Source organism: Eucyclogobius newberryi, unplaced genomic scaffold (genome assembly GCF_026437365.1).
Source record: "Eucyclogobius newberryi isolate DKJ021-1_F unplaced genomic scaffold, fEucNew1.0.hap1 SCAF_12, whole genome shotgun sequence".
Classification (NCBI taxonomy): Eukaryota; Metazoa; Chordata; class Actinopteri; order Gobiiformes; family Gobiidae; genus Eucyclogobius; species Eucyclogobius newberryi.
The window spans coordinates 19,389,377-19,411,526 of NW_027315746.1; the positions used below are offsets into that span (position 1 = coordinate 19,389,377).

General features: G+C 40.8%; 1 protein-coding gene across 1 annotated transcript in view; it reads right to left on the reverse strand.

Moving 5' to 3' along the window:
* The window catches only part of LOC140356373 (calsyntenin-2-like), a 126,483-nt gene that overhangs the window by 23,969 nt on the left and 80,364 nt on the right, over window positions 1-22,150 (reverse strand). Inside the window, exons 3-9 of the mRNA XM_072441249.1 lie at window positions 16,452-16,647; window positions 13,874-13,985; window positions 13,700-13,796; window positions 9,296-9,445; window positions 5,928-6,113; window positions 5,080-5,337; window positions 3,091-3,212 (exon numbers count right to left, since the gene is read on the reverse strand). Coding sequence (XP_072297350.1) covers window positions 3,091-3,212; window positions 5,080-5,337; window positions 5,928-6,113; window positions 9,296-9,445; window positions 13,700-13,796; window positions 13,874-13,985; window positions 16,452-16,647 — 1,121 coding nt within the window. The remainder of the gene's footprint in view (window positions 1-3,090; window positions 3,213-5,079; window positions 5,338-5,927; window positions 6,114-9,295; window positions 9,446-13,699; window positions 13,797-13,873; window positions 13,986-16,451; window positions 16,648-22,150) is intronic.

Here is a 22,150-nt window from a genome sequence, read left to right on the forward strand (position 1 = left end):
TTTTGCTTGGTCACTTTAAGGAGATCTACACAATACTCATTACAAGACATTTTTCTGCCACACAAGTTGTTTTAGAGTTCCTCTGAAGATTAAATATATTGAGGACCCATGTAGTATTTGCTCAGAGGTAACAAAGTAAGTTTACATAAATTATAGTCAGGCTTCTTGAAATGGGGGACGGATTTTGTGGACAATTATGTGGTGTTGTTAAGTGGTTTTGAGTTGTTTGAGGGTCAGTAATAATTGGAAAGATTTGCAAAATATGGTTTAGATATGGAGAGAAGCTTTAACTTCAGATACATGTACTTCTTATTGGATTTTTTTACAAACAGGAGACTGGGCTGGAATGCTGTAGTCAAGTCACCATTTCTTGAATCACATGTCTTCATTGTTGAAGCTGAAGTAGAGAGGCCAAAAAATGAACTCAAGTAAAAGTAAAAATTAGTAGTCAAATAAATTACTCAAGTAAGAGTAAAAGAAATGAGTAGATTTCTGATTTAGCATCTTAAGTTGATTTAATTGAAAGCATCTAACTTTGAAGAATGCACACAATCTGGTATTTCGAAAGGATGGACCGTAAAATGAGAAACACAAAATCAAATCTGAAGAAAAGAAACAGATGTACAAAATCATATTATCAAAATAAAGTTTAGACTTCCCTGAAGAGTACTGTTACAGTGTTGAATATATTACTCATGTAGGATTTTTTTAGGGGTAAAAGTTGCAGTCATTATCACCTAAAACAAAGTCCTCATGTTTGCTTGGTTGATAAAGAGCACTTTGTCATTCACAACAGGCCTTGACCTCACCTCTGCTCTCATTCATCTACACTGTCTACAGACATGTCTGGCATAACATCTCCATGGAGACAAGCAGGTCGCTGACATATCCCCAAATCAAGTATCATTTTAGTTTTTGCCATAACAAATGCCTGTAATTGAATAAATGCAAGGTAGATAACTTTAAACCATATTGTGGAACATTCCAGGTAAAGCAACACCATCAGAAAAACGAAATGAAGAAACCGGCTTCATAGATTAGTGGTCCAGCTCAGCTATGTCACGTTCAGGGCTGACAACTTTTATTGTGTACTGCTCTAACTACTATTTCTTTGAAAAGCACTGCGCCTGCTATGAAATCTACTTCTCAGCAAAGGTATTTCTGTCCTCCACCGGCATGTGACAGATAATAGAGATGTGCTACTGGGAGGACTATTGCCCAAGACTAAACACCAAACCCAAGACTTTCTGCCTATATGAGCAGACTCCTTTTTCCTCGTCCTTATCTCCAACAGCGAGCGTGGGGAAGTGACAGAGGGCCCACGGTAATTAGGATAGAGAGCCTCTTTGTCGTAACATAAATAATAGCTTTATTTATGTTATGACATAAATGCTTCTAAATAGTGTAGACGCTTTCTTGCTTGCTCCAGCTTGCTTTAGCTGCTTTCATGATTTATTTTGCTTTTTAATCAGTTTTTGTCTTCCATATTTGTCTTTAATTATGACTTTTTTTTTACATTTTTAACAACATATCAGACGCCAGCGATATGTCCAGGAGAAGATGGGAAACAGACTCGTGTGACTCACGCTTTCGAATATCAACAAGAAATTCATGAGCTACAAGCAGATATTCACTTTAGAATCTGAAAAAGGACTCAAAAATACAATTCCAGTGTCATCCAGTGTAAGAAGTCCACATTTTTACAAGAAAAATGGCCACTTTCAACCTAAACCAGAGTGACTCCGTCTAAAGACCAGGCTGTATCTTGGAACGAACTTGGTGCAAAGTCACCTAAAATAAAGCTTACAAAAAGATTTTTACCACTTTCAGAGACTGAAGTAAATGAACAAAGGAAAAATGTAATACATGACGGGGCCAAAAGGAAGCAGACAAGAGAGAGAATCAGTGTCCAACGTCAAGGTCATTGAGAATGTTATGTCAGGGGATGGCGCGATAAGTCATGTGACGCATGAAAAAATGAAAACATATTCTTCCCACTCTAAAACCTGGCCTCTCCAAACTATCCAGAACGCTGTTGCTCGGGCCCTGACTAGAACCAGGAAGTACCATCACATTAGTCCTGTTCTCAGGTCTCTGCACTGCCCCCTGTGGCTCAGAGAATAGACTTTAAAGCAGCTCTGCTTGTGTACAAGTCTCTCCATGGCCTAGCACCAAAGTACATCTCAGACATGTTAGTGCCATATGAACCATCTCGGACTCTGAGGACCTCAGGGACCGGCCTCCTGCTGGTGCCCAGAGTCAGGACTAAACATGGACCGGCCTCCTGCTGGTGCCAGAGTCAAGACTAAACATGGACCGGCCTCCTGCTGGTGCCAGAGTCAAGACTAAACATGGACCGGCCTCCTGCTGGTGCCAGAGTCAAGACTAAACATGGACCGGCCTCCTGCTGGTGCCAGAGTCAGGACTAAACATGGACCGGCCTCCTGCTGGTGTCAGAGTCAGGACTAAACATGGACCGGCCTCCTGCTGGTGCCAGAGTCAGGACTAAACATGGACCGGCCTCCTGCTGGTGTCAAAGTCAGGACTAAACATGGACCGGCCTCCTGCTGGTGCCAGAGTCAGGACTAAACATGGACCGGCCTCCTGCTGGTGCCACAGTCAGGACTAAACATGGACCGGCCTCCTGCTGGTGCCCAGAGTCAGGACTAAACATGCACTGGCCTCCTGCTGGTGCCAGAGTCAGGACTAAACATGGACCGGCCTCCTGCTGGTGCCAGAGTCAGGACTAAACATGGGGAATCTGTGTTTCAGTTTTATGCAGCTAAAATCTGGAACAGTCTTCCTGAAGATGTGAGACAGGCTTCTACTCTGACAATGTTCAAATCTAGGCTAAAAACAGTTTTGTTTAGCTGTGCATATGACTGAAAGGATTTTCTTTGCAGTCTTCTCATTTATGTCTTAAACTGTTTTTGTGATTTCTGTCATTACTTTGTGATTGTAACTTTTTTTTTCCTTGTTGTGTGAAGCAATTTGAATTGCCTTGTGTACAAATTGTGCTCTACAAACTAAACTTGCCTTTTTACCGGAAATGAAGTCACCCTGAGTACATGCACACCAAATAGGACGTACCTGCTCTAGTTTCCAGTGGAACTCGGCTGGCCTGAAAGTGTCGACCTGAGAGAAGTCCCTCCGAAGCAGGAAAACCAGTCTGCAGTTGTGGACATACAGTGAATAATGGTGTCGGTTCATCTCTGAAACAATGTCAGACAGAAAAAGAACAAATCAGCTTCATAATTGTATACATAACGTCGAGCATTCTATGAAAGGGTTCATGCCACAGGACTGGGTCAAGAGCTAGTACACAAAGAAGCTTCGTACCCTGCGGTTTTCTAGTATGCAATTCACATTTCCTCAGCCAATTAGCCATCTGTGTGGACATTGTGAAAGTATACAGATGGTTTGCTTAAATAAAGAGTTCAGGCAGCTCAATTTAGACTATGCGGGAAAAAAACACTTAACAGTTTCTTCTAGTTACGCTGAGTGGTCTATAGAGTTTTTCATGTGCTGTTCATTTTATTTGATAGAACAATCGACGTATAGTAGAAAGTCATATATATGTATGTTTTTGTTCCAGTTTATCTACAAAATATAGTATGAAGGAAAAAACTCACATTATTCACAAATTATACTAAATGACTGAAAAAAAAAGTAAAAGTGACGTGGTACAGTATAGTTACCCATGTGAAATGTGGTGCATAGTTAAAAGTTGTTAAAATGTCTTTGCAGCGAGAGTCTATCAACAAACATTTCATTCATTACAAAGTGTTGAATTTTCATTCATTCTTGGCAAAAGGTCAAGCATAAAGCAAGACTGACAACAGCCTGTTTTTATCTCTGGAGACGGCTTTGTTCTCCATAATTCTGTCATCACCCCAGTCCTTAAATGCCCTGTATATCATCTAAACATGAGAAACAGAAAGGTCAGTCGTTTGTTTTAATAACTATCTTGTTCTTTTTTTAGTACATTTTTCACCCTCACACTGACAGAAACAAGAGTAGTGCGTTAATAAAACCGGTCCTTATTTTTTACTCTACCCCAATTCAAAGATGCTTTTTACTTCCAATAATGTCTGCTTGGTTAATTAATCACTCAATAAATGTGTTTTGTGTTTATTTGGTTGCAAACTTTTGGTTTGAAACCATACGACACGACCAGAGCTTTCATATTGCCATGACATCGCGTGGAGTGGGCACAGCAGAGAAGAAATTGTACTATTTAAAAGAACACACTGAATCAGGCTCATACAGATACATCAGAGACCTGGATATTATATTTTAAGATTTCTATTAAATTACAGTACATTGCATTACATTATATTTTTAGCATTTCATTAGATCACTTGGCAGCAGAAGAGCTAGTTTAATATTGCAGATCAAGTGTAAACCTATGTCTAAACCGGTGATTCCCAACCTTCTTTGTCTCAAGTACCCACATTCTTATATTTACTACACAACATATTCAAATACTTATTTATACTTTATTTTTAATTTTTTCCAACTTGTTTTAGAGTACATTATATAGGCCTACATTGTGTACAGAGGAAACCACGCTCACATCCACTAACCAACCACAACCTTCAGGAGTGTTAATGTTACTCATCTAATTTATTATGCTAATATTTAATTGTGATGGTACAATACACTGCTAAATTATTATTACTTTTGTGTGTTGGATTGTACATCTATCATGGAGCACTTGAATTAGGGTGCACGTTCATGAAAGTACCTGGACGGTGTGTGGAGTTAAAAGTAGGTCAGCCACGCCTACAGATTGTGTTGAGTGTGGCCCAGGTGTGTTCTGGGTGTTGTGACCCTGCGTGCCTCAAATGTGTGTATTGTGAACCGTGGACTCATTAAAAGTTGCAAAACGGAATGTTTCATCGTATCATTCGAGGGTGCAACAGGCTACAGTAGTCAGGATATCAGGACCACATGGTATTCCTTTCATGTACGTGTCACTCCTAAACCGGGTTACTAGGCCTCGAGTCCCCTGCGCACTTGTGTTACAGCTCATTATCTTTCTGTATGAACCTCGTGTAGCTTTCAAAGAGCCTGTACCTGTCTTGTCAGAGTTACACAGAAGCGTCTCCTTCTCGGCTCTGAGCCCTGGACTCGGCCCGTGCTTCATCCAGGTTGCTATGGTGAACTGGTCCGTCAGGTTCTGGGGTACGACGTGTCCCGGGATGTTGGCAGCCTGACGCCCATCAAACTTGTAGATGAGGTCACTGTCCCGTCCGCTGTCGGTGAGCAGTGAGGCCGTCCAGTTTGAGGAGGGGCTCGGGGCGGGAAGGAGGTCCGTGCTGCCCGACGCCGCACCTGTCGATCACACGCACTGTCAAGATGGCTGAGGTCACAAACACATTTGAGATTAGTCTAAAATCTATCAGCTTGCATTTGTGTCACGCAAAAGTGTTAAAGGTTCTATATTATGCACTCTTGAATTACAGCATTCAATACATTCATGTTAGCAGAAGATGGAAGTACAAATAATTTAACTTTGTATCTATAGTACGTTTGTTTGTTTGTTTGTTTGTTTGTTTGTGTATGTTTGTCTTGTCCTGTCCTGGCTTTTGGTTGTTGTTATTGTTTATTTAAATTGTTAAGTTTCTTGTTCTCCATCCATCCATCCATCCATCCATCCATGAATATTAACTACAAACTCTTTGTGGGATATTTTGAGAACTTGCAGATACATAATGGCAATAAACTATGGAAATTATGCACATCTTTTTGATTTTAAAAACATGTCTTGAGTATATTTATCTGGTATAATTAATGCTGCAGAATTAAAGGCAGACACTAAATTAAATATTCCCTGGACTGGAGTTATAGTCTATACATACACTCTCGCCTTCCGAAGTTCCTCTTGAATAAACCATCTGATTCCCTCATATTTTCTTACACACCACACAGTTTTTGCAGAGATTTTTCAGAGTACGTCTCGCGGTCGCAGCCTTTTCCAATATGGTTTGTTTGCAGCTCCACAATCGCCTTCACACCAGACAGGGGGCCTCCGCACATTTCCAAGTGCATCTTGGGAAACAGCTGCTTGCTTCCTGTCCCTGGCTCGTAGTCCACTCGTCTGGTCCAGCCTTTGAAAGCAGAACAAATGTGTTAGTTGTAAATAAACATAAGCTGTGATTGGTGTACTGCAGTGAAAATAAAACTGGGGACTTTTTATTGACGATAATAGCATGAAATACATTTATTAGTTTCACTGTGAGGTGCATTGTTTGTGAGTCATATCAATTAACCCAATGTGAAGGAATAATTTCTTCTTCATTAGTCCACGCTTTTTCACACCGTGAGTGGTCATGACATTTAACTATGATTAGTAGTACCTATGGTCATGAGCTTTGGGTAGTGACCGAAAGAACAAGATCGCGGATACAAGCGGTCGAAATGAGTTTCCTCCGCCGTGTGGCTGGGCGCTCCCTTAGAGATAAGGTGAGGAGCTCGGCCACACGGGGGGAGCTCGGAGTAGAGCCGCTGCTCCTCCACGTCGAGAGGAGCCAGCTGAGGTGGCTCGGGCATCTGTTTCGGATGCCTCCTGGGCGCCTCCCTCGGGAGGTGTTTCAGGCATGTCCCACCGGGAAGAGGCCCCGGGGAAGACCCAGGACACGCTGGAGAGACTATGTCTCTCGGCTGGCCTGGGAACGCCTCGGGATCCCCCCGGAGGAGTTAGAGGAAGTGTCTGGGGAGAAGGAAGTCTGGCAGTCCCTGCTCAGACTGCTGCCCCCGCGACCCGGCCCCGGATAAAGCGGCAGAAGATGGATGGATGGATGGATGGATAGTAGCAGAAACTATAGCAACATTTATATGCAGACTTCCTTGCTATTGTTGTGTCTCTTTTGTTTGTTTCTTATCTTGTTTTATCTTCACATGTTTGATGGTAGAAATATGTTGGTGCCTTGTTTTTGTTGCTATAGTCTTTGATGCTATGTTCCCATGTTACATTTTGATGTTTTTTTTTTATGAAATGTGTGGATGTTTATCATCTATGACTATTTTATTATACTATGTTTGTTGATAAATTGCTTGTTTAATTAGGATGAGGTCAGGGTAAACAGGACAAAACAGCTGAGATGAAGACAAAGCAAGCATCGCATTATAATCCATTAATGGTTACTGCAAGCATCGTTGGCCTTAACACTCATTTAAATATAACGATTCAGATATTAAAAGTACATATTAATGTTGCTTAATGTTGAGTTAAGGTCGAGTAACTCACAACTTGGCATTAATGTACTTTGGGGCGTAGTGTTAGTCAGGGTACTGTAACAATGCTTACAAATGTGGAATATTTTCACCTCAAATAAAACGTGTTGGAGTTTGTGTGATCTCTGTATGAATACATAAAAGTAGTACCTATGACATATGGGGGATGCTAGAGAATGCATTATTCTGAGTGAGCGGCGGCAGACTTGACATCATACGTACATCAATTGTATTGTGAAAATGAGCCGCATGGATTAAAATATGGACATAAATTACATTCAAAGGAAATAAATTAGAAATAATTTGTATTTATATCTTGACTTCCTTCATAATATTTTGGTGAATTCCAAAAAAGCCCAAACTGCATGGCATTTACATAAAGTGCCCTGCCATTTCTGATGTGGTGCTTGGCGACCTGGTCTTTGGATGAGTGGCTCCGCCTTCTGTAATCTTCTCTGACATTTCATTCAATGAGCCTTAACTACTGGCAGCGTCGTCCTTTTCACTGCCTCCCGTCTTCTCACTAATGGCTCTTGTCTGGAAAAGGCGTCTCGTCTGATGCCAGCGCCACCTTTTTCTGATTCAATTATGTCTCTTAACACAAATAACATCATCGGACATGAAGCCCAATGTCCTGTTTGTGAGAACATTGTAAAGGCCCACATGTAATGAGGCTTCAGACGGCTGACAAGAGGAGGAAACCATTACTGTACCACCAGGAGTTTTGGTTCTGTTCAGTTCATGGAATGGTTTCCACGGATTGTATCTCTTCCATCAAAGTTTTGTCATATTAATTTAAAGGAAGTAATACACAATAGATAACTTGAGTTCATTTGCAAATACACTAGTGCAATTTTTCAAGTGGAAATAATAATTAGCTTTGGGGAAGTCGTCTTGACAGTGAAATTGTATCATTCTTTCTGATCCTCAAATTTTCGGTAAAAAGAAAAAATGCACATAAGAAAAATTCTCAGGGTTAACTCAAAACTCTGTTCTCATAGTTCAGCAGAAAGGAACCATGAGCACAGAGGCTATGCTCATGAATTTATTGAATAATCTCTAAGAACTTGGAAGGTCATGTAGAGAAGTAAGATATTTTAATATGTTGCAAAACTTACTAAGAAATAAGCACTAGGAGAGTAATTTGTAGTACTTTATTAACAGAAAACCGCTCATAGCAGTTTGGCAACATACCGCTAGATCAGAGAGCCATTATGTCGATATGTATGAACTTGCACATATCTTTGAATGTGTTTTCATCCTTACGCCACTGCAATGTAATGTAAGGCATTTAGAATTCATTGATGATTTTATAGACATAAAATATTTCTACCTAACATATACTACAACCATTTCCTCAAATACAAACTCTACATTTATATGTAAATAACATACAATGTATAATATTTGACTCGCGTTATGTTCAAGCTTCTGAAGTCAAAGCTCTCTAAGCCTCATGCTGTTATATTGTTATCTTTAATCTCATTGAAATACATAAATGTTTCCTCAATATTTCCCACTTTCCTTTTATGTTTTTCCATTTTGGCAGATTAGCCCCGTGGCTTCACATCAGGTGAAGACTAAGACATACTAAGCACACAATCCAGTGGTGTTGTGTAAAGTTGACACCGATCAGAAAACACCGGGCTGCAGGTCTGGCCCACAGGAGACATTGGCATTTCATTTTTTTGGCCCGTAACATTGTTTTTCTCGCTCCCCCCGACGTCTTGCGCCCCTCCTCGACCCTCTCTTCTCCTTTCCTGAGAGTCTGACACATGAGAGGCCGTCAGCGCCGACAAGGAAAGCACAAGGAGACAGTTTGCCTCCAGTGCCAACGCTCTCGTGTACAAGCATTTCACCTTATGGCCAAAAATGAACAATAATAGTGTTCTAAATGTGACCATACAAATACAAATTTTTGCTTGACAAATAAATCAATAATACTAAAGCCTCTCAACTGTTCCATCATCTAAAATCTAAATTATATTCCCCCTAAATAGCTTTGGGCTTTGCTAATTAATGACATAAGTGTATATTTGGTTTGTTGAGTACTGACCTTGCCATCCGGGCTTACACACTGGTTTCACATCAATATGCACAGCCACATCTTCACTGGCTCTCTTCTGACCGCAGTCAAAGGCCGCCACCATAATTTTGTAGCTCTGTTGTTTATCGTAGCTCAGTCGTTCTGTGTTTCGGATGTTACCTGAAAGATATTTAGAAGATGAAAGCAATTATGTTTCTAATTATTTTCTTAACGCTGTTTACAGCTAGGGAAGATTTTCAATTTACCAATAATTGAAAGCAACGGTGCATTAATGTCACATTTGTGCAGATTGTAATGGAAAAACTCAACAATGCACAAGTCTTATTATGAAGTATATTATGTGATTATGTTGATTGTATGATTAAAGTTTCTATAAGCTACTAATATAAGACGTATACATTATTTTTTATCTGTCACCATAGAAACAGTGTGTATAGATGCATAGTTTACCAAAGCTGGAGATGGACTGTACATTTTTAGTCTGGTTTTATGATTTATATTTTGTCATTTCAAGTTTAAGGTGAGATCTCCTGCCAGCGAGTAACAAAAGTAAAAAAATTACAAAAACTTCAAAAAGATCATTTCAAGTTCAATAGCTGTCCTCAATAATTCAAGGGCACCTATTGCTTTAAAAAAGTTAAAACTTTAAAAAGATGTACAATCTGGAATTGTATATTCTCCAAAATGTCCAGTAGGCGTGACTGACACGCGGATGAACCAATCAGAGAAATGTCAAAACAAACATGACCGCTTTGCTTACGGTTAAAAAAGAAAGAAAGAAAGAAAAGAGGAATCAACGATCCCAAATTCTGGAACTCTGTAATTGGAAATAAGTTATATTTTTCATGGTGAAAGTTACAAGAACATTTGAGAGGAGATGTCTTCTGAATTTGAGAAATACATGCTACAAATAGCAGTGACTGGCACGTCCCAAATAAAGATGAGCTTTATGGTCTGGTTCCAAACCCTCCTGCGTTTAGCTAGTGAGGCAGTTATTGCACTTGTAACTATGAACATTTCAAAAACAACCAGAAGCAGAAGAGATCACTACAATATGTACATCTAAAGTAATAAGACTTACATGTTGTTTAGTAAATGTAGAGGTCTAATATACAGGTTTACACGCATTTTCATTTTTAAATATTATTAGGTTTTCTCTGCAGAGAAAATGAAACATTGCCTAAATAATTGCAGCCTTTGGGCTATGCAAATTGTAACCACTGAAAAAGAGGTTTAATTTGACTGTGATTGGTCTTTCAGCTGAATAACAATATAGCATGTTCTGAAAATAACTTTATACAACACGAGCAATCCCTTAAAGCTAAAGAAAGGAACGTCTCCCATCCCCTTTGTGTTGATGTAGGCCTGAGAGGACAACTGCTATTTCTGTTGATGGCATCTTGAGGCTCCATGTTTGAAGAACTGTCACTCTCTGACACCGGAAGAGCAGAGGAGAGACGAGGTTATGGAAGGAGACAGGGGTAAGACAGGGGGGAGACACAAGGAGACACAAGGAGACAGGAGGAGAGACAAGGAGACAGGAGGAGAAAGGGTGAGACACAAGGAGACAGGAGGAGACACAAGGAGACAGGAGGAGAGACAAGGAGACAGGAGGAGACAGGGTGAGACACAAGGAGACAGGAGGAGACACAAGGAGACAGGAGGAGACAGGGTGAGACAGGAGGAGACACAAGGAGACCGGAGGGGACACAAGGAGACAGGAGGAGACAGGGTGAGACAGGAGGAGACACAAGGAGACCGGAGGGGACACAAGGAGACAGGAGGAGACATGAGGAGACACAAGGAGACAGGAGGAGACAGGGTGAGACACAAGGAGACAGGAGGAGACACAAGGAGACAGGAGGAAACACAAGGAGACAGGAGGAGACACAAGGAGACCGGAGGGGACACAAGGAGACAGGAGGAGACACAAGGAGACAGGAGGAGACAGCAAAAGTCATAAGGAGAAAGGAGGAGAGACAAGGAGACAGGAAGAGACACAAGCAGACACAAGGAGACAGGAGGAGACACAAGGAGACAGGAGGGGACAGCGGGAAACACAAGGAGACAGGAGGAGACACAAGGAGACAGGAGGGGGCAGCGGGAGACAAAAGGAGACAGGAGGAGACACAAGGAGACAGGAGGGGACACAAGGAGATAGGAGGGGACACAAGGAGACAGGGGGAGACACAAGGTGTCATGGAGGACACAAAGAAGCAGGGGGAGGAAGAGGAGGCAGGGGGAAACTGAAGACGACTCAGGGGTCGAGAGTACACTAGGGCCGCTCAATCTATCGATCGCAAAAAAGTGGCTGACGCAATAATATAGATATTGCACCAAACACAATGTATTGCAAGGTTCTCTCGTCTGACTGAAATATGCTGTTTTTAAAATTAAAATGTAGATTTTATTCTTGATTTTGAATAGCCAGTCTAAAATTGTCTTGATTAAGTTTCTTGTTTTGTTAAGATTTTTTATTTTTTTTATTTTACAGCGTTTGACTAATACATGAACATATTTGTTTTAAAATAATAGAAATTGATTGTCCAAAAGTTGATACAAATTTCACAATAATTTTTATATTGCAGTACCATATCACATATTGTAATCCTTTCCAATATCGTGCAACCCCGGAGACACAAGGAAAGAGACATGGAGAGACACAGGGAGACACAAAGAGACGATCGAGGAAGGAGACAAAAGGATGAGGCAGAAGGAGGCAAGACAAAAGGAGACTAAAGAGTGAACGTGGCAGAAAGGTAAAAACTATGTGAAATGTCACGGTTCAGTCTCAATATTTGAAACAAACAAAAACACTCATTCATATTCATATGCCATTTTAATGGAACAATCAACTCAAATTAGTCATAAATAACTGGTGGCGCATAAAATACTGTTATTTCCAAAAGCTATTATCACAGTAGGTTTACAAAGCCAATTTACACCTCTGGCTACAATTTGTTTCAATTTTACGGCTCAAATAATCATGGTTAAATCATATTTCTCTACTGGACTCAAAAAAATTAAAAGTTCTCAGGATACATTACCAGACAAAAATAATGTTTTATTTGGTGTATTTAAGAGAGCTAAACCAGATTTTTAACACATGCACCAAATCACACACACATAAAGAACACAATTTTCATAAAAGTAACTCCATTATCATGAATTATTCTTTGCTGAATGTAAATTTGATCAAATATAATCATATAGCAGAACAGCGTGTTATTGTGTGTTATTGTGCCTGGAGGCATCAGTATAAGTGAAACCAGGCTCCAGGGTTAAACAGGAGCGGCCAATGGGACAGAACCCTAAGACATATCACTGTGCTGGTTTGAACACATCACAGTCTCACTTCAGTGTGAATTAGACCACGCTCGCATCATGGCTGCTGTGAAGGCTGTGGGAGTACATGCCCAAAGCAGAGATTTATCATTGGCAGACGCGCTCAGAATAGCATAACAAGAAACACACATACATTTCCCGATCCACTGAGACCTACACTACGTGCGGGAAGAAGAACAACACTTCGGACTATGGGTTCAAACTCAGCAAAACATGAAATCATTCTTCATTCATACAGTCCTTTTGTACTAGGACAGTGTTATTAACTGAATGGTCGCAATAAGCAAATTGGAAAGGCTGCAATAATAAAATGAATATAATGTCTTCTGCAAATAACAAAAGTGACATTGAGTTTGAAACGTGCTAATACTGTAGCTCATACCTGCACAGACATATTCTGAAATGCACTGTATCCTTGTATTGTATTGTATTGTGTATCCTTATTTTTAAACATAAACCGCAAATATAATCACAGTAATGAATACAAATCGTAACGTTCCAGGCCTAGTTCGTACAATAACTTGAATATGTTTCAAAAATACATGATTTTAGTTAAGATCCCATTCGAAATGCTGAAATACATTGTTTCTGTTAAACATGTATGCTCTAAAGCTATGTATGCCTCCAGAAGGAATTCATCAATGTCAGTGTCTGCCCAAGCTAAGCCTCCTCCTTTCCTCTCACTTTGTTAGCTTCCTGTCCAAAACATCAAACATGGCTGTCCTCTGATACCTAATTCTGCACTCTCAAACACTCAGGATCTTCAGCTGTGCCGCTGTCTTTCATCAGGGTCATAGTCTTACCAAACAACAAAGCTGGTCTCACCTATTCACCATTCTGTCTGAAACACTTATATCTAACCACACCGAAGAGTCACACTGTTTTATTTCTGATTTTAAGCTTGTAGAATCCTTTGTGTGGCCGTCTTTGTTCTACATGTTGTCTGTCTGTCTTACTGTAACTTGAGAGTTATAAATAAATCTACCATTTCTGAAATCACTACTAATCACATCACAATATTCTTACAATTGTTTTTTCTCAACTCAAACTTATACAGACAGAGCTTACCATTACGGTCAAGGGCAAATGGTGTCCCAGCAGTAACAATTTCATAGTTGCAGATCTGACTGTATTGAGGGGAGCAGTCCTGGTCCCAAGCTTCTACCTGAACAATTATAACATGAATTGTTATTTTGAGAGTATAACACACACTTATGCACAAAATGTCAAATATCTAAATACCTGTAAAATGCTGTCGTAGATCTTATCTTCAGTGACTGATGCTTTGTACTGCTTCTCTCGAAACGTAGGGCTGAACTCATTCACGTCATCGACTTGTACGTGCACCACCGCTCTGAAAAAGAAATGTAATTATAAGTGATTCTTCTTTGTTAGCGTGGCAGTAAGGTCTGCGGGCGAACCATGCAACTTAAATAAACTGTTTCTATTGGCTACTTGCGATTTATGTCAGTCAAAAGCACTTTCTTGTGTGACCTACAAACTTCCTGGGACCCTCTGGGAAGCGCTGCATCCTCCGCTCTCCAGTTATCTTTGTTCTTTCGCCAAGTTTAATCATGTAATTTTGATCCTATCGTAGTTGTTTCTCTGGTTCACTGCCGTTGCCTGTTACCTGGTTGCCTAAAAAATCGGGAATCTGGAAATTCTCCCTTGTATTTTTATACAGATCAATACCAGTCTGGTTTTCATCTCCCAGTGTTCAGATGGATGTGATTGACAGGTGGATAAGCCAATTAGGGACACCATCTCAAAACAAATATGACATGAAAAAAAGAGAAAGAAAGTAAAAAACAACACAAGGACAAAAAACATTGCATATTTCAGCAGAATCAATAAGCGAAGCACAAGTTTGATTTTGTCCTCTGTTTGGTCCTCCTTTGGCTGGTGAAGGGATTGTTGTGGTCTTGCTGTGTTTCTTTGTAGCTAAAGTTGCATGTTTGGGGTTTCGTCACCAGTTTAGCCGCAGGGTTAGTAACTACGTTTCAGTTTTCAGATGTGATGAACTAAAGCAGCTGTGGTGTGTTTTATTCAAACTAAATAAATAATATCTTTTCATAGAACTGGAATCCTAACACAATGTTTAAGAGATATAAACATACTCAAAATATTACATTGCTTATTTCCAAGAGGAGATTATTTTTGTTTAACAGACTTTGTCCATTCCAAGGCATAAAAAACTTGTGCTGGTATTTTAACACTACAAAGGCACAACGTTAAGAAATTGCCGAGGGAAATATACCTTTTAGTCTGAGATAATGACAGCTTCAAACTAAACTAAAGCAAAGGCTGTGTATCATAGGCGGTTGTTGACATCCCATTGCCTTTTACGCAGATCCAATCACACAGTATGTAATCTAGTGGGAGGTGCTGCTGTTTGGCAATTTAAGAGTATCAGAGTAGTGAAGTATATCATTTAAACTCTTATTGAAGTTTGTTTTATGGTGACCTTTTCTGTCACCAGCTTGTGGTACAATGAAGAAGCACATCTGGCTAATTAATGGCATTAGCGTAATGAGGTCTATTTGGAATGTCATGCAGTGATAATGTCACACACCCGGGCCCCTGACACTCTGTGCTATTTATCTCTCACTGTAGAGGCTCCAAAAAAGCCTCAAGCCTCCACTGTCTCGTGTTCAAGTTATTTTAGCACCTCTGTCTTTGGCTGAAGGACCAGACTCGGATGTGTCACTGTCCAGGCCATTGTCTGTCTGTTTGTCAGTTTTGGGAAAGCTCTCCCTTATCTTATAGTACATTCCGGGCACATCCTACTTCCTTCTGTCTTTGCTGCAGCATCTGAATGTAGAATACCTCCACTCTGTCTATATGTAGAGTTTGGTGACACTAAAGTTTGCCTTAAGTCCGAGCAAATTACCCCATGGTTCTCCTGTCCGGTTACAACAAAAGGGTACTGATGGAATTTGATATCAGTCATCTATTATAACCAAATCATTAAGTAAGCTTTAATCAGATGATGAACCCCAAATAGATACTTTCACTGGAAATGGAGCTGGAATGTTTAATAAGTCAGATTTAATACAGGTTTGCATTTGTCCATAGCTAAATAGGTAGTCTCATGAGCAAACTGCTATGAACCGTGGCCCTTATGTGCTGAGTGTCAGAAAAAAATGTCAAGTGAACTAAAACTTTACTAAAATTTACTATAGGAAAGAATATGAGTAGGGCAAATCAATAATTTTCTCCTATTTTAGGTTGTCTCCATCAACCTACCAATGGGACAACAGATGAAAAGAAGCCTGCATGGCTAACTCCGGCACATTTACATGTTGGAATAACTACTGACTGACTATGTCTTTCGGCTGGCCTGGGAATGCCTCAGGATCCCCCCGGACAAGCTGGAGGAAGTGTCTGGGGTGAGGGGAGTTTGGGAGTTGCCCCCGCGACCCGGCCCCGGATAAGTGGAGGAAGATGAATGGATGGACTGACACATGTTCATTAATGTGCACTGTCCCATATTAAATAAAATAAACATAAAACATAAACTGTTGTTGATCAGTGATGTAATTTGTCCGTTCACAACAGTCCATATTTATATAAGAGTTTTTGAACTACAGAGTAATTACTGCCCACAGTAAACATGTTTTTTTAATTTGGAAACATTGTTATTTGTCAATAGGCTGACAGACAAATCAGGAACAACAGCTCTTCAAGTGAGTCATGTCACAAGTTGTGTTACATAATATGTGTTTTAAAATAAAATATTTCACAGTGTTTCACAGCAATTTTTCAGGGCAAATAATAAATACATCAAGCATATGAAACGCTGACCACTGATGTTACTTACTTGTGTGACTTTTTCCAGTCCACCCCATTTGGTCCCGCCCCGCAGTCATAGGCTTGTATAATGAAGGTGTATTCTTTCTGGAGCTCACAGTCCACTTGGCCACGGGCTCGAAGCTCCCCTTCTCCAGACGTCCGATTAAGAACCACTGCCTCAAATGGGACTTCCTGTCCGTAGATCTTAAAGGCACAAATCTCCCCTGAAAAAATACAAAAGACAAAAGGCCTCGTTTGTTTTCTCAAATTATGTTCGCAACTTTCACTTTAAGATGATGCTAAGATTCACTACGCAGTCTTAAGAAGCAATTTTCCTCCTTAAATGGAGAAAATTCAAGAACATGCAGCTACAAAATCAGGTCATTAATTTACATGTTTATTTACATAAAAAGGAATATGTATTTGCTAAGAAACTTCCAAATATGGGCTCCAAGTTGCGCTTCTACAGACAGTCGCTGTTTTACCACTTCATTAGCAGAAAAAGGTTTATTGCCATTGTCATTGAACACAGTTCAAACGTAGGAACTTGTCTCGGCATTAGGTGATACATAAAATAATTGATAATAAGATAATAATAATAGTAACGTTTATAGAGTCAAATATGGCACGAATAAATTAAGAATTTACAAATAAAATAAGAAACTTAAAAAATAAACTTCGATATGTACACAGCAGCGATTAAAATGTCCAAAAGCGCATGAGCACATTCAGTGGAAGCATATTCTAGTCAACAACTAAATGAAATAAACCAGAGCTTTTGTTTTGTTGATCCACTATCTCTGTGCGCCCCCTGCCATTAACAGGAGCGGGGGGCGCATGGTAGAGGGTGGATCGCAGAGGCGAGTGCGCTCTGGCTGTGGGGGGTGATAGGGTCGTGGGGGGTAATAGGGTCATGGGGGTAATAGAGTCGTGGGGGGTGATAGGGTCGTGGGGGGTAATAGGGTCCTGGGGGTGATAGGGTCGTGGGGGTGATAGGGTCGTGGGGGTGATAGGGTTTTGGGGGTGATAGGGAGGAACAAGTGTGCTCTGGCCGTGGGGGGATAGGGTCGTTGTGGGTGATAGGGTCGTGGGGGGTGATAGGGTTGTGGGGTGATAGGGTCGTGGGGGGTGATAGGGTTGTGAGGGGTGATAGGGTCGTCGGGGGTGATAGGGTCATGGGGGTAATAGAGTCGTGGGGGGTGATAGGGTCGTGGGGGGTAATAGGGTCATGGGGGTAATAGAGTCGTGGGGGGTGATAGGGTCGTGGGGGGTAATAGGGTCCTGGGGGTGATAGGGTCGTGGGGGTGATAGGGTCGTGGGGGTGATAGGGTTTTGGGGGTGATAGGGAGAAACAAGTGTGCTCTGGCCATGGGGGGATAGGGTCGTTGTGGGTGATAGGGTCGTGGGGGGTGATAGGGTTGTGAGGGGTGATAGAGTTGTGAGGGGTGACAGGGTCGTGGGGGTGATAGGGTCGTGGGGGGTGATAGGGTCGTGGGGGTGATAGGGTCGTGGGGGGTGATAGGGTCGTTGCGGGTGATAGGGTCATGGGGGGTGATAGGGTTGTGAGGGGTGATAGGGTCGTGGGGGTGATAGGGTCGTGGGGGGTGATAGGGGCTCTACAGAGAGGTGTAGAGCTACAGAGCTCTACACCTGATCATACTTTTAGTATTCACTATTATTTTTATATTACATCTTTTGTAAATATATAATGTTGAATTCTTTGTTGTAATTTAAGAGTGTAAGAATGCTCCTGACTATTCATAGGATTTGTTCTTCCAGAAGAACATTTTCACACATTTTGTGAATGCCAAAAACCTTTTTAAGAAGGCCTTAAGTAAAAAGGCGTGCGTAAGAACTGTTGAGATTATTATACTGTTACTACGGAAACACAACATTTGAACCAGTGTTTTTTACTACTATGCTGTTTAGTTAACACACACACACGCACGCACGCGCACACACACACACACACACACAAACACACGCACACGCACACGCACACAAACGCACACGCACACAAACGCACACGCACACAAACGCACGCGCACGCGCGCGCACACACACACACACACACACACACAAACGCACACGCACACGCACGCACGCACACACACACACACACACACACACACACACGCTAAACTACCGGGACTCCTGAACATCAATAAATATACAAATGAATATAGGTGTAGTCATTATTTGAGGGAAATCACCATTATAAAGTTTACAATATTTTGAACTCTTTTGTCATATTCTGGTATTTATTGACATGTTCTTGTAGTTCTATTTGCAGATCATTTCAATAAACATGTGCTGCATCTGCTGGCGTATGATGTTGTTGGTTATTTCCATTCTAAAGGCCTTTGGATATTTCGACTCGAAAAGGCAAAGAGCTGGCACTGAATCAAACTGTGGGTGAGAAAGTAAACACAACAAAAGCCCACATCTTCTTTCAGCTCCATAGAAGTCACTTTAGATTGGAGCCGGTTTTCAACAGTCTTGTCTCAGTACGGGCTGTTCTCTGTGTTCTGCTCCCGGGGCAGGCTTAAGAAGACGATAACTTCTGATTTCTGTCAAATATCTGCGACTCTAAAGGAGGATGACACACACAGACGCAGCGCTGTGTGCTCGTACATGAACTGGAGATGTGAGTTTGAAGTTCGTTCCAGGGATTTGGAGGATCTTCAAAAAAGGGGCTTTGACACAAACTGAGAATAAATTATTGTACGGCAGAAATAAAAAGTAATCATCTTAGACGTTATTTTACACAGGTTGTAATGTGGAACAATGCAAGCGCTGTCCAGGACATAGGAAGAAAAGAAAAAAAGGTAAATTAATTATTTAAAAAAACAATATCAGCATCTACTGTATGTCACAAATAGTGTCATTTCCTTTGTCCTTCACATCACAAACCCCTGAACCTTTGTCTCCTCAAATCGTTCCATCTTCAGCGAAAGAAAGACAGGAAGAGTGCTCAGCGCTGTGATCCTGAGTGAGTTTGGAGTATAGAAGCCCTCCTGTTGGCTCCTTTGAGCTCTTATCTAAATGAAAATGTAACGGCCATTATGCAACAGTGGGACACAAGGTTATATCTATAAACGTATAATAACAAACACAGTGTGTGGCTTCTATATGGGCTAATAAGCTCATTCACACTCCCATTGAGCAGCACCATGGAGTGGCGCACAGGACAGGCCGACCACACTCAGAAATAGCAGTGATTATAGCTCAGAGCGGCAAATCTGGGCTAAGCAAAAGTAGTTCCACCTAACGGCTCAGAAATGCATTTTCTGCTCCGTCTATAGTGAAGTGTGCATTATGTGGAGGACCAGGAGCGACTGGAGAGCAAGGCAATGAGCAGAAATGGGGAAATGTATATGTAAATGGTAATGGGATTTCCAAAATAATTCCAACTGTGTCTGCAAACATGCATACACTCAACATTTTGTACTTTTAACACTTTTAACACGTAACTGAAACTAAGTCAAATATATTAGAGTCAATGAGAGAGGCCACTTGTGACTTGAAGTAAATATCTAAAAAAAAATGCATAGATTCTAGGTTAGGGGGTGATAGCTTGTTGCCGGCACCAACTGTTAGCAAAATGGAAGAGTCATTGAAAACAGCTCAATAATAATAACAATCATCAGAAATAGATGGTTCTCCACAAAGAGATGTTGTTTTGTTCGTACTGCAATAAACCTTAAATCCTCCTGGACATGTCAAGAATCAGCATTACTTTTACGGCTGGTAGACACAGGTAAACAAAAGATGGCACAGTTGTTTGCTAAATTTGATCATGGATTGTATTCAAAAGAAAGACTTTTCAAGGTATTCTTCAATACAGTCTGAACAGGTTTACACATGCAATTCAAATAGTCCCCAGGCTTTGAGCAACTCACCCACTGATGTCAAGAAGACAATTATGCAAAACAGAGCTGAAGCACTGTGTGAAAAGGTATGAGGCGAAGAATGCTTTATTCTTCTCAGTGTTTCAAACCACAGGTAGGATTACAGGGAAAGCACATTAAAGCATAGTAAAGGGTATTTTAACCAAGAATTATTTATAAAATACAAATTGTAATTTAGCTCTAAAACTTGCAGTTATAATTGCTAATAAAATCAGCTATACATATATATCACACCTTTGACAAACGTACCTTAGCATTTGATTTTCAGACATGCTAGAAAAAGTGTTTGCAAGTCAACTTTGATAGTTTTTACTTTCATTTTAACAAGGCAGACCTAAACAAGACAAGAGTACTCGTCCAAAACACATGTCTAATATTCTCCTGACTGTTTCTTGCCCTGTGCAGTTGAATGCCTCTCTTACTCTGCTCTTAGTGTGATCAGACTGCACTGCAGCAGGAATATGTGTCGTTAGGAATATGAGTTGTTAGGAACTTTGAGATTCAAATCAAGACACCTCAATCATATCTTCTGAGTTCACATGCATTTTGTGAATGAAAGTTTAAATTGGACTAATCCTTTATCCAGTTTTCCTGGTGTACATGTAAAAGCAGTCACTGTAAGACTACAAGGTTGAATGTGTGGCCTTTATAACAAGGAAATCTCTGTGTAAACCTAGAATCAACCAGGAGATCAAATTCAATCACATTAATTCCTCTTCCTAATCAGATGTTGTGACTCCATCTGTCCATGAGGGTTATTTGTAGAACATAGACATAAAGCCTCCCTCTCTCTCTCTCTCCTCTCGCTGTGTTGTAAGACCTTGATTAAAGTCTGTTTCTCAGAAGAGTATCTCTAAGCCCTGATGCCTTCCCAGTGCTGCCTCTCACACTTAGCTTGGTTCCTCATTTAATTAATGAGTGGATTAGGCCTCATCCCCTGTTTACTACTACCACACACTACAGCGCACTCTCAGACACAGCAGTGCGAGGACCACCACGTCTAATGTATGCAGATACATACAACCAGTACTTCAAGAGGGCCATAGCACACACCAAGTTCTAAGTATTATTTTCACAAATGTTAGATAACCTCTATTTAATTTATTGTGATTTGTAGTTTAAAACCCTTTAAATATAGCCCCAACGCATTGAAGTAATTACTAATAGTGAATGCAAAGAATGTACTGTTCTTTTTTTGTGTGTTATCAGAAGTGAAAATAGTTTTATATTGTATCTGAACAACAAACTGCTTTTGTACTTTTTGTAACTTTAGTTTACACTGTTCAAACTAGCAAAGTCAAACATATTATGCTATACAAAACAATGTACGTTTTGAAATTATGTCCTCTGCCCCAGTTAATGTTTAAAGGTGCCAAAACATGCTTTTTTTCACGTTTCGTAGTCTATCCTAAGTGTATAATTGATAATAATAAGGGTTGTGCAACACCCTTAACATAATAGTTAAGAAATATCACACAGACCTTGGACCCCCTCACCAACCCGGAAATGCAAACGGCTTGGTTTGATATTTGCCCCCACCCTTGCGAAGAGCGATCTGGCTCCCCTGCCCAACCCGTGACGTAGTCTCAGAGAGCGCGTGTGTGCCCCGCCCACCCGTGACGTAGTGTGTCCCCCACAGCTGTGTGCTGTAAGCTCCGCGGAGCAGCGCGGAGTGAGTGAGAAAGAGTCTACTTTGAGACTGATGATGACGCGTGCTTGCCCTTATGACGCGGTCTTGCCCCACCGCCCGTCAGTTTGGAGATTGGAGGAAAGGAGATAGTCTGTAATATAGCTAAACACTGCGGGAATCAATCAA